This window comes from Eupeodes corollae, chromosome 2, assembly GCF_945859685.1.
Source record: "Eupeodes corollae chromosome 2, idEupCoro1.1, whole genome shotgun sequence".
Lineage (NCBI taxonomy): Eukaryota > Metazoa > Arthropoda > Insecta > Diptera > Syrphidae > Eupeodes > Eupeodes corollae.
Genome location: NC_079148.1, coordinates 49,504,194 through 49,518,377, shown reverse-complemented (window position 1 = coordinate 49,518,377; position 14,184 = coordinate 49,504,194). Strand labels below are relative to the sequence as shown.

General features: G+C 30.9%; 1 protein-coding gene across 1 annotated transcript in view; it reads right to left on the bottom strand.

Annotated features, from left to right (window-relative positions):
* LOC129946561 (segmentation protein Runt) overlaps window positions 1-6,308 on the bottom strand; it is an 87,921-nt gene extending 81,613 nt beyond the window's left edge. The window contains exon 1 of the mRNA XM_056056801.1: window positions 6,002-6,308. Within this exon, the coding sequence (XP_055912776.1) occupies window positions 6,002-6,265 (264 nt within the window). The 5' untranslated portion in view covers window positions 6,266-6,308. The remainder of the gene's footprint in view (window positions 1-6,001) is intronic.
* Window positions 6,309-14,184: the final 7,876 nt, after the last annotated feature.

Here is a 14,184-nt window from a genome sequence, read left to right as displayed (position 1 = left end):
GAGGTTATTAAAGCCTTACGCTTCGCAGAAGATATAGTCTTGCTGGCAAACTCACAGCAATCCTTGCAGCTTATGATAAATCGACTTTCGGAATACTGTATACGATGGAGCTTGGTAGTGAACCTGAACAAGTCGAAAGTGATGGTTATCAAGAAAGGTTGAGGAAGGTTAAGCTCAAGTGAACAATAATTCTTCAACAATGAGAACATAGAAAGAGTGAAAGAATACAAATAGAAGTATATTTTATCCAAAACTTAAGTATGGAAAAACACCTCAACTTCTTAAGGCTAAAACCGCAATTAACGTGACATGCAAAGAATGTTTCAACAACAAAAACATTGCGCTTAGCATTAAATATAAAGTTTTCGAAGAAGTTTCAAAATCAATACTGTCTTACGCTGCCCAAGTGTGGGGAGCAAAGAATTTTAAGACTGTGGAAAAACTGCTGAGATGGGAAGTTAACAAGATGGGTTAAAGAGTGGATTGGCTAGCAGAACATACAGGTGTAACTTAAATCTCAGTGAACAGAGTACATGGAAATCATCACTGTACCAGATAATTAGGCGTCTGAATGAAAATTTTACAAATGTGTTCACAGAACAGGCATCCAGTTCACTTCATCGGATAATCTATAGCAGGCTGAATTATAATCTTAATGAAAGAAACTACTTCCAGGAGATAAATACTGTAGAGCAAATCTCCAGCATGTTTCGGCTAAGAGGTGAACTGCTTAACATAAAATACGTTCCACATCGCGAAGATCTTCCACTGCTATGTGGTATTTGCAACATGGCTAATTTTGTCGGAAGTGTCCAGTCCTGAGAGAAACTAGAAGAAATGTACTTGGTAAAGACTTTTAAACGAAACTTTATATCAGCACTTATTTATAGAAGCAGAATTAGAGATGAAAATTTTTAGTTAACACAACTGCAACTTATTTAATTACAAAACTTTAATACAGTTAAAACTTTGTCAATGAGGCAGACGGCAAAACCATGCTTTAAAGATTGTTTATGAAACTGTATGAATAATTGCAAGTAAATAAAATCTATCTACCTGGATCTATCTGTAGAAATGACAATCACAATTTTGATGATTTCTTTTGTTGGACCACTTTAACGGTTTTATTTGAAGTATTCGTAATTGTGGATGACTAAAAAATATAGTAACTCAAAATCAAAAGGAAAAAGCAACATTTCTAAAAAATAATGAAAAAAAATGTATTGGGTGGATTGAAACAATAACAACCAATTCGTTGAAAAAATCAATTTCAAAAACAAGGTCTTGCTTTTAAAAATATTTAGAACTCGAGCATTTCTTCACTTTTTTTAACATAATTAAAAAAGTCGTTGTAAATTTATAGTTGAGCTTTAAAAAATTTGATTGAGCCCCCGGTAGGATTTTTTGGCATAAGACATTCTATCAATAAATACTGTTGAATGATTGCCAGGATTGATTTTTTCGGAAAATATTTTGTCAATAATTTCAGTTTAAAAATGATCGATTTAAATTAATTTTCATTTTGATTCTTTGTATAAATTATCAATTTGGTTTAAATAATTTTTGGTAACTTTTGGTAATAGGGTTGCATAAATTGACAAAGGGCCCATGGACAAACTTATAACGTCCATAGTCGAGGTCTTATTTTTACACTAGAACTTTGTCAAAAATTGTCCGTAGAATTAATATAACACACGTTTTGGTAGGAGAAGCAAACTTTTAACAAAGTTTTCAAATAATAGAACCGAGGATTCTTTGAGAATACCAAAATATCATCATTATGTAGGTGAATACGCCTATAAATGTTCAGTGTCAATATCTCCAAAGAACTGATGACTTCAAACAGGCATTTATTTCATCAGTAGGAGTTGATCGAGGAATCACAGGCAATGTTTGACGAAAGTCCCCTGATAGCAATATCAGAGCACCGCCAAAACAGCTGATGATTACTTCTATTTTTTACTATGATTTTTTATTAGCCGTTGTGCACTCATCCCATATAATAATTGACGTTAATCGCAGAACTTTTGCCATAGCAGAATTTTTCGAAATATTGCAAGTCGTTGTTTCAACCACCCGTACATTCAATGACAATTTTAATGCAGAGTGTGGGTCTGACCACCTTTTTATAATGTAGCAGCAATTCCCGAAGATTCAAGTGCGAATGCAATTTTCTGTTCCGATAGAATAGTCGCTTAAATCAATGATACAACGAAAGTTTTGCCTGTACCACCAGGTGCATCCAAGAAATATAATTCACCTGTGTTACTGGAACCAGTAGTCATGATTGTTGATGATGTTTTTGTTAAATATTCAATTTGGTAATATTTGATTGTACAAATAAACGTAAATCATTAGAATTCAACTCCTGTCCACGTTGCAATTCATGATCAAAATACCCAATTTCACTAATGCTTAATTTACAATCGTTAGACACATATCTTCAATTATTATAACAGCTTCGTTCTTCATTTCCAAGATAATCAAAAAAACGGGTTTTCTTTAAGTATAAGTAGAAATTGTTTGTATAAGGGAGAATAGAAAGACGTTGATTTTTTACCTTTTCAAGATTTTTTTAAAATGTTTTTTACGTACAAACCTTTTCTAGACTTCCACGAATAATTCAAGACCAAAATTAGCCCAATTGGTAAAGGCATTGTTGAGTTATAACATTGAATAGAAAAGTGTCATTGATTTTTATATATATAGATGGAACTTATAAGTTGAAAATATAAAGTACAAATTAATTTCAATGGAATATACAAAGTTTCCTCAGCCTTTATTTTATCATTTTATAATTTTTAAATTTATTTAAATATTCTTCTCCTATTTTCGATCTCTTGTAAAAAGCTTATAAACCAAATATCAACTCCATTAGAATTAATTTTTCTAACTTGTATGACAGCCACCTGTAAATGCTTACATAAATATTTCATTGTCATTGGTCTTTCATAATTCTACAAAGGTCTATTTAATGCTGAAAGCTTTAAGTGGGTCAAAAACACGTTCAAAATAGTCAGTTAAAAACAAGCAAACTGATTTAAGTAAACAATAAACATATTAAAAATATTTTTAAATATACAAACTTGGTAGCAAAAATCAGAAATATCTTAAACTATGCGTTGCTTATTTTTAATATTTAATTAAAGTGTAACATTCGTTTGGTCTAAAATGTTACTATTTTTATTTCTTATTTAAATCCACTTTAAAAATGTAATCTTAAAAACAAAATTTGAAATATTATTTTCAGTATGATATTTTGGTATTCTCAAAGAATCCTCGGTTCTATTAAATACTAATTGACAGTACCAACGGATTAATCACTTTACGGATCAATTTTTGTACAATTGCGCAATCTATAGATGTGTTGATTGAATGTGTTTTTCCGAATATTATTCAAAATTACAGAAATCATGATTGGTTGACAGAATGCACCATTTTAGTACCGAAAAACATTCATATCAATGCCAGTGTGTGTGATACCGAGCATCCTTGTGATTTAAACTGATATGCCATTTGAATTCACAAGATTACAATATCCTGTGCGTTTATCATTTGCGATGTTCATAAATAAGGTCCAAGGGCAAACACTTCAAGTTTGTGGTATCAATTTGGAGGAATCATGCTTTTCACATGTCCAACTTTTATTTATTCATGATCAAAATGAAAAAACTAAAAATATTGTTTATCCAACTGTTTTAGACTAACTCCTTTAGACCCACCATAGTAAGAGTAACAAATTCTTTTTTATTTTTTAGTTTTTACTCTTTTCTGATAAATACAGTATAAACAATATATCATTTGGGTCATTTGGACTTTTAAATATCTAGCAATTTGAAATATTTTTTTGTTTGAATAAATGAGCTCAATAATATTTTTTTTTGATTACCATGCCTTATACGTAGCGAAGCACGTACCGAGCCACTAGTTTCCTATAAAAAGGCGTTTTGAGTTTTTTTAAGTATTATTTTTTTTATTTGTTTCATTTAGACCAAAATACTCTATAGTTAAAGTGTAAGTAAGGTAACGGTAACAATTACATTTTGCACAAATGGATTATAACAAAGGGTTTATAAAATTTAAAGATAGCTAAAAAAAATTATCTAAAACCTTAAAATCCTTAATATTTGAAGCGTAGAATTGAATAACTACACACAAAAATCGAGACATTCTTGTCAATATTCAAATCAAAGCTTTATTATAGTTTTCTTAATGACTTTAACACATTTTAACTTTTTATAAACCAAATGTTCATCTCATACCTTAAAATATTTTGATGAAATTACTTAAGTTCTTGTTAATGTTACAATAGTAAGTTTTCTCAACAGACATTTAACCACAACAACAAAACTGTTTAGAATGTTTTGATTCTAAAGCACGGTTGTAATAGTTTTAATTCGTTTCATTTCACAATTCAAATATGCCTTAGCAATTTTAATTTCATTTGATTTTTTGATCTCCATTTGATTTTTTTTACAAAACTTAAACAGAAGTAGTAAATTTCGTCAATATCGCAATACGAAAATAATTTTAGATTGACTTTAGAAAAATATTAGATAAAACACAAGTTATTAAAAATACTATTAATTTATTATTTACAAAATGAAGTTAAGAAGTTAAAATATATGACACGGTGGGCCAAACCTGCTCCTGTATCCAAACAGTTTGCTTTTAAAATATTCTTAAAACATTTAATTTCTCAAAAAAACTTAAATTTTTTGAATCTTGTTTTTGAAAACCGTTCTTTTTTAAATAATTTTGTATTTATTATTCTTTTTCAATTTTAAATTGTAGTTTAAAAGTATATAAAAAAAAAACAATGGCATTTATGATCATGAAATATTATTACAAAATTGTAAGAGCTCATGCACCCAAAAAATTATTAAAATCGGTTCATGGGCTTACCCTTCTAGAGCAATACGAAAATGTTTTTGAAACTATCAAAAATGTCTGTCAATAATACAAATTTAATCATCAGTTTTCGTATAAACCATAAAAGCATATAAAATTGACAGAAATGGTTTCTTATTAGAACCAAAAAAAATTATTTTTTATAAATTAAAAAATCGTGAAAGTGTTTGGACAAAATATTAAAAACTTCAAATTAATTGTTTAATTAATATGAAACAAAGCAGTTTCCGACAAAGAAATATTTTTTTTTTAAAAATATCCAACATTAAGTTTTTCTAAGAAAAAATTTAAACTTTTATAAATATGACTAAAAAATTATAAAATCGTTTGTTGACTACAATATTTTGAAAATCAATAAAAACATCGACTTCAAGGTATTTTTATCTTCTAAATAAAACATATAAATAACGTTTAGTAAAATTTACCGAAATATTAAAAAACTAAACTTTTGTTTAACAAATAAAACAGCTTTAACTTCAACTATTTAATGTTTCTTTATGAATTTCTTAAAGTGACAATTTTGCTTATTGTAATAAGAAAATCAAATTTGCAAATGTTTAAATGCACCAAAGGGATGGTTTCAGCATGGATCGAAACCGAGTCTATTTTACATATCTTTCTTTTCAAAAAGTATGGTAGATTGGCTTAAGTGGCTTATTTTTAAACGTACGTATTATCTTGTAGACTTTTCCTTACTTGTTTACCATTATAATAAATTAAATTGAATTGAATTTAAAAACTATCAGTCAAAGTTTTTCGGTCATGTGGTCTTATAAACTACATGATAGCTGAACTTCAATTTTGCTTCACCCTAATCTCACGTGAAAAAATTTTAATATTTACATAAATCATTTAAAACGGTCATTTAAAATTTCAAACATAAATTTTGAGGCTTTCGGAAAACCAAATTGTCTATGTTAAAAATATGTTAAATGTATTTTCGCTTGGATAATAATGGACGATATTTTATGTTTCCATAAAAGTGCCTATAAAAAGTTTAAGAAATGGCTTACTCAACGAATTTCTTTTTTTTAATGTCAATAAGATAAAATACAAAATTTGTATATAGTTAAAAAGTAGTTATACTTACAACATGAGGCGAGCCAGTTTTTACAAGTTCCCCAGGATGCTCTGCAAGGAGTCCATCGACAGTTCTTTCAATGAGATTTTCTGGCGTCAAATACGGACTGTTGTCAACTTGTTTTTTACTCGATGCACTATTGTTATTATTATTTCTAGAGCTTGAATTATTGCTATTGTTATTATTGTTGTTGTTAGCACCGCCTCGACTTGCCCGGCTTCCATCTTGTTGTGTTTGTGATGTTGTTGAACTAACTTCACTTGAAATATGCATATCACTTTAATTTTCTTTAGATTCTTATTTCTATTCCTTTGTTTTTTTTTCTATCTTAATGATATCGCAATTAAATTCGTTAACACTTCAAGTTTTCACATAAATCAACACATTTTTCTTATTATTCAAACTTCCTGTGAAAGGAAAATTTAAAAAAAAAAACACGTGCTAAATAAAGCATAAAAAAGGGAAATATAATCCTTGCAACTCGTGGTGGATAAACCTGTTGATATAGTCCTTTATAAAACTCAACAACGACATCGAAGCACACGATACAAAAATATATCACGACTGTTATATCAAAACAGGCATTTTCAAGATAATATTCTTCAAAAATCTTTTTGATTATATTTTTGTGAATACATAAGGACACTCACATTAATTGAACAAAAATAAATAACAATAACAACAACAAAAAAAATATTAAAAAATTGCTTGGCCAATTAATAAAATCACAAAATTTTCCCACAACTAACCGTGTCCGGTCGCTTTTAATTTCAACGTTCGAATAAACCGATACAAATTAAAAGAGTTTTGGTAAACTTCTCAATATATCTCATAAACGCGCTGAATAATAATTTTCACCGTTAATAATGTCCTTTTTTTCAGGACGTCCTTTCCATATGTGACAGACCGGCCGGCCGCCTGGTTGGTTGGTTTTTTTTCTGTGATTCCGTTCAATTTTTCTGTTTTTGTTTTTGTTTAATTTTATTCCTCTGATGGTCGAATGTATGTGAGTTGGGTTTCATTTATTAATTCATATATTTGTAGTTATGTATGTTTTTTTAACTTTTTCTTTTAGCCCAATTTGTATAATATTAAATGGAAAAATAATAATATTCGAATAAAAATACAAACAAAAAATTAAATGATGATTTTGCCGGGCCGCGGCGGCGGTGGTGGCGACCGGTGGTACTCTGGTTCTACTTGTATAGTTATGTATAGATATGTATTTATGTGCTCCGGCTCTGGCTCCCCACCACTTGGGGATATCCTGAAATTTTAAGCACACACAAAGTTTTAGCATCGGTGGCTTTTGTGTTCTCGGGCCGCAGACCATACAGTGGTGGGCCACACATGCCATACAACCAAACAAATCAGTAACAATAACGAGAAAAATAAAATCTCCGAATCATAATAAAAAAAGAAGTAGAAGTGGTACAGTACAATGTGGGAGTATTCGGATGATATATAATAATTATTAAAAAACAATGAACTTAAACAATTATCCTCAAGGAAAATATTTTCTGATATTTTACATAGAACTTTTCTAATTCTAACAAAATAAAACATCAATAAAAATGTATTTCACTTGAGCGTATACGCTTATGATAAGTAAAGAATAAGTAAAATTAGAAATATTTAAAGGTGCGTCCAGGACAAAGAAACGTTTTTGAAATATTTCAAAAACAATGAAACTTTTCTGAAATGTTGTTTGGAAACATTTTTTTAAATGTTTATGGAATGATTCCCTGTTTGCCATTATAAAGGGTGTCCCAAAATTAACGCAAGACTTGAATTTGCCGCCATTTGTGCAGTGAAGTGTTGGCAACCCTGAACAAAAAGCAATTTGACAGCTAACAGTATAGGGTTATTAAAAATGGAGCGTTACACGATAGAACAACAACAACGTGTCTTCATTATTAAAGAACATTTCAAAAATAGTGAAAGCTTGGCGGCTGCAGTTCGAAAATTTCATACAAAATATGATCGGAATAGTGTTTTAACTTCGTCAACTGTGAAAAGATTAATTGAAAAATTCATGGAGACTGGATCCGTTGGAAACGCCAAACACACTGGTAGTCCAAAAACAAGCCGTTCAAATGTGAATGTCGAAGCAGTGCGTGAGAGTGTTGCTGACAATCCAGGAACCTCAATTGGATGCGCCGTGGACAAGAATTGCAAATTTCAAGAACCTCTCTACAGCGTATACTCACCAAAGATCTGTGTCTTCATGCTTACAAAATTCAATTAACACAACAATTGAAGCCTAATGACCATGGACAGAGAAGAGAGTTCGTTGAATGGATTATTGAACATCAACAAATGGACCCTGATTTTTCGAGCAAAATCATCCTAAGCGATGAAGCACATTTTCATCTTGATGGCTTTGTCAATCGCCAAAATTGCCGCATTTGGGCTTCGGAACCCACATGTGATTGGCGAAAAACAAATGCTTCCACAACGCGTGACTGTATGGTGTGGATTTTGGGCTGGAGGCATAATTGCGTCATATTTTTTTGAAAATGATGGTCAAGCAGTGACTGTTACTGGTGCTCGATATCGCGACATGATCACGCAGTTCTTTCTGCCAAAATTGGATGATATTGATGTGTCCAATATGTGGTTTCAACAAGACGGTGCCACATGTCATACAGGCCGTGAAACAATTCAATTACTGCATGAGACATTTCCAGGTCGTTTACTCTATCGTTTCGGTGATCAAAATTGGCCTCCTAGATCGTGTGATTTAACACCATTAGACTTCTTTTTATGGGGTTATTTGAAATCACAAGTCTATGTCAACAAGCCCACAACCACCCGTGCATTAAAGGAGGAGATTCAACGCTGCATCAACGGAATTCAGCCACATTTATGCAGAATGGTCATGGAAAATTTCAACAAAAGAGTGCGCATGTGCATGCAAAGCCGTGGAGGCCATTTTTCCGATGTGTTATTCCATACATAACCCTATCCTATGTACTTTACGAGTCAGTAAAAATATAACTATCAAAAGACTAAAAACGGAGTTTTCTATTTAATTCAAATCTGGCGTTAATTTTGGGACACCCTTTATGTATGAAATTTTATTTGTTTCCCAAGCATTTAAATAAATAGAGAATATGTGAGTTGCTTTGAAACTACTCTAATAAAATAGAATACAAGAAACTATGGTTTTTACACATGACTTACTTCCCTAGTAACCTAAGTTCTAAAATATAAAGGACCTCAAAACCTGCTTACACAACTTAGGCATACATATGTAAATATGTTTGTTTAACTCAGGTCATGTTTTAAACTGCCACGGACAACCTTTAAATAACCGTTTAAAAATAACAGGCTAAATACTGTATTTAAAATATTGTATGTCAAAATTTTGTTTTACAAAATTCTGTAAAGTCTAAATTCATTTTTGTATTTCTAAACTCTGTAAGCTAAATAGACACTATTTTTAAATTATCAACATGATTTTTCTTTTTTAACCTATTAACAGTGTTTTGAAGAAGAGACTTATTAAAACACATAATTTTTGAGAATGATAATAACATAACACTAAGCGTCGGCAAAACATTTTAAGACAGAAATATGTGTGAATTATTTTTTGAATTAACATTCAAGTTTTGTATCTCTAAAAAGTTGCTGAATTTTAAGTTTTACGTGATTTTTTTTTCATTACCATATCAATATTTTGCATTTTTTTGTAATAGTGGTTTATGTAAATTTGTTTACAATCTTCATTGTTATTATTGTCATTTTTATATATATACAAATGTACGTCTCCTTTCTAAATTCTGATTAAACATTTGTTCTGGTTTTTAAAAAATACATCAAGTGCTGGTTTTTATTTCAACAGGAAACAAAGAGTATGTCATAACACTGTATCTCGATTTTTTATTATCACAACACACTTTATTCTTAAAAAGTGTGCTTTTGATAATACAAACTCGAGGTACAGTGTTATGACATACGGTGCTTTGTTCATATAACATTTTGGCATACTATATTCTAAGTTCAAAGTGTTTTAAAATATTATACAGAATTTTCATCATACAGACTTCTAGAAAAAAAACAGTATTTCGACCCGTTTTGCCGTAAGTTTAACTACACTATTTCATTAATTTATGTTGTTTACAGATTTATTTACGCCAAAGTTTACATTTAAGACCGTTCTTCTCCTGAACACAAAATTTGACAGATTAGGTGGAGTATTCAGATTTTGAAGTAGAAAATCCTGAACCAAACATTGTAAATCGGAACCGAATTTCTACAGAGACTAATAGAAAGTGCAATTCACGACAATACTCGCGTTTTAAACGTAAGCGCGACTAAACTAAATGTGACAGTTGCAAAACATGTTCACACTTTTTGCGAACATGCCTAATTCTAAAAGTCGCATTGGCTTTTGAATTGAATTGAAAAAAATAATTGGAATGATACTTGGAACTTGACTCTAACAAATTTTTGACAGTACATTTCACAAAAGATAAACTTATTCAAACCGAAGCCTTAAGTTAAACAACGAAAAATGTCAGGGATAGAATACAAAATCAAGAAAAAACAACTGTTTTTATTGAGACATGCAAAATTTCTAACAAAAAAGTAAAATCAGTTCTGTATTTCTTTTCTTTTAAATTGTGTGTTGAAAACGAATTGAGAAATCGATTCGAAAAAAAGACTAATCTCTGATTTTTGACAGAAAAGACGACAGGTCAGCTTGCTTGCTTACTTAAAAACTTCATACAAAAAGTCTTACGACGTTGCACAACGTTTCAAAAACGTCTGTTTGTTAACTGAAGAAAGTTGCAACAAGACAACATAGCACAGCAAGCGAGTAGTAGGAGTTGCTTTCATTTAATAGTTTGTTTTGTGGATTTTTAATGGTTAAATATTGGAAAATAAAAAATAAAAAAAGTGTTTAATTTCAAAGTTTCAATCCGAAACATTTCAAAAAGTTAAACACAACTTTCTCTAGGTAGTTTTTGATATACGATTTCTTTTTCCACTACTTCCTTGCATTGACTTGTCTTTAACAAATGATTCCACGTCTGAATCATCTATCATTTCCATAATTTGCTTAGTTAATATTGAATCAGTTTCTGATTCACTCGATGTCTAACAGTCCAAAATTTCCGACTCCACGGTAAAGATTTCGATTTTTTAAATAAATTGAAATTTTACAAGAAAGATCCTGTCACACTGGAGTTTATGCACAGAGTAATACGTAATCGACCAAAAGTAATTATTGCAATAAAAAGAACTTCTCAAATTATTAGTTTAGATTTAAAATAAGAATTACAAGTCCTCCCAGTTCTTGACATTACTCGAGGACAAAAATTATTAAAAATTGAACTCACTATGCCACGAGTTGTAACGTCACTAAATTTATTTTATTAATACTTCCAAGAATACGTGTGTTCTGAATTCTCATCGTTAAATGTTTCTACCACAGTGTAAAAATGGTTAGCCAAAAACGGTTTTTAGCAATAAATTATATTCATGAGATGACTTATGAGTCTTCATTTGACTATATATCCAAAGCTTTTAAAAACCTTAAAAATAATTCGCTAATGTTTTTGAATACCTATATCGTTTTAAGATTAATTTTCATTCCTGATTCCGAATCTCTCAGGTACGGAAATACCCGTTTTCAACATTATTTTAATTTGTTTGTAATATATTTCAAAAAGTTGATGTAATAACCTCAAAACAACGCATTAGTTACAAGATCAAAAATTTACATATCCTTAAAAAGACTAATACAGGTTTATTTTTTAGCTATTTTCTTATGGAAACACAGGTTTAAACAGCTGACGCACGTTTCGTGTTTTGTTTTACTGAAAACATCTTCAGTTTGGTCTATAATTTAAGCATGAATCGTCTTACAAACAAAAAACGCTTGCAAATTATTTAATTTTTATTATCAAAATGCGTGCTCTGTTAAGAAAGTTCATCGCGCATTTCTTCCATTTTATTGAAGAAATGTTGAATCGACCACTAAGCGGCTATTTGGGCTATTGTGACTAAATTTTGCACCAAATTTACATTGTTCGATATTAAACCACCAACACTCTCACGTAGAGTGCGAACTGAACAAAATATCGCAGCTGTATCGAAAGTGTTAATGATGACCATCAATTATCGTTTCGGCGCCGCCGTGCGTTGACAGCAATTGGGCCTCTGTTACTCAACAAACGTGGAAAATTTTGTGGAAGGATTTAGGTGTGATGCCTTTCAAAATACAGCTGGTGCAGAATTGAAGCCTAACAACCTACTGCAAAGTAAAATGTTTGGTGATTGAGCTCTTGGAAAGTTGGCCGAAGATTCACTTTTTACGGAAAAACTGTGTTCATCGACGAAGCTCATTTTTGGATCGATGGGTACGTAAGCAGAATTGTCGATTTTGGAGTGAATATCAGCCAGAAGCATTGCAAGAGCTACCAACGCATATAGAAAAAGTCACAGTTTGGTGCGGTTTATTGGCTGGTGGCATCATTGGACCGAGCTTCTTCAAAGATGATGAGAATCGTAAGGTAATTGCTAATGGTGCCACATGCTACACTGCACGCGTAACAATGGACTTATTGAGAGGCGAGTTCGGGGAACATTTTATTTCACGTTCGGTGGATGGGCCGCCTAGAACGTGCAATTTAACGCCTTTAGACTATTTTTTGTGATAAGCCCGCTTCAATTGACGCATTGGAAGACAACATTGAAGCATTTATTCGTGAGATACCGACCGAAATGTTGGAAAGAATATGACAAAATTTTACTTAGCGCATGGACCATTTGAAGAGCGGTCAATTTCGACATTTGCATGAGATAATCTTCAAACATTAAATTATATGGACCGTACTATCGATTCAAATAAAGATTTCATGCATTTTTCTAAGTTGCATGTGTTATTTTTTTTTAAAAACGTTTCTATAGCTTTTAAGAAATCACCCTTTACAATGTTTTTTTTTCGATAATATAAGTTTGTATTTACACCTAACGTTCTAGCTTTATTTAGAAGTCGGAACTGAAGCAACACTATAATTTGACAACCTTGGTATTCAGTGTGATTTTCTAGATATCTCAAATTTCAAAAACTAATTACTCCAGACTCACTTTTTATGAATTTCACAGCCAAGAATAATCTTACAAAATGTTGCTTTAAGAAATTTCGACAAAAAATATGCCAGCATTTGTAAAGTACGTGGACATATGTTTCCGAACATCTCAAATTATTACTTTTATATAAGTTACTCGAAAAATGATGTTAGATTTCTTCATTTTTTTTATAAATACCACAAATTCTTAAGTTTCCAAAATTTCTTGATTCATGTCCGAATTTCTTTCAATCTTACTGTAAATTTCAAACCACCTGACGGACAAAAAAAAATGAAAAAAAAATATTTTTAAAAAAGCAAATCAACTCAGAGTTGGTCAAACAAAACAACACAGAGTATTTAAAAAATACTCCCAACCCAAGTTTTCAACTCCCAAAAGATGGGTTTTTAAGTGGAATCATAGAACAGCTAGAGTGCTCAAGCCTCCCCAAAGTTGGCAAGGCGTTTTTTTTTTTTAATTTTTCAACTACCCCCCTTAACCATATGTGTGTCCTCATAAAATGTGACAAAGTGCGATAGAGAATTAACACAAAAGAAAAAAGAAGAATTGAAATTAAAAAAATGATATAGAAAATTTAAATAATTATTTTCACAAAATACACCGCGCACTTTTCCACCCCATATATGAAATTTATACGGCGCGGGCAAATGGAACACGGTGTGGTGGCGGAAGAAAAAAAAAATATAATATGCCACCACAGATGTGAATTAAATCGCGGGACTAATGTGTGTTTTTTTTTTGCCCAAGGACATTTTATTCCTCCGGTTAATCTGTATACGTTGTCATGGTCCTTTCCACATCTATAGATTTGAAGCATTGTCGTTTTTGTTTTTGTTTTTCGCTCAACAATTTCCGCAAGAATAGAGAACTCCAAACAATCTGGCAGTTGATTATATGAATTAAGGATATGGCAATGTGTGATAAAATGTTTGATGTTTTTTTTATTATTATTTGTCAGTTTTTAGCTTTTAAAAATAATTTTTGTCATTATCGTTGGTAAAAATAAGCTAAAAGGACATCAGTTTTTGTTTGTTTTCTATGAATTTTAGGAGTCAGCTTTGACTCATATGTATATGAACATTCATTGG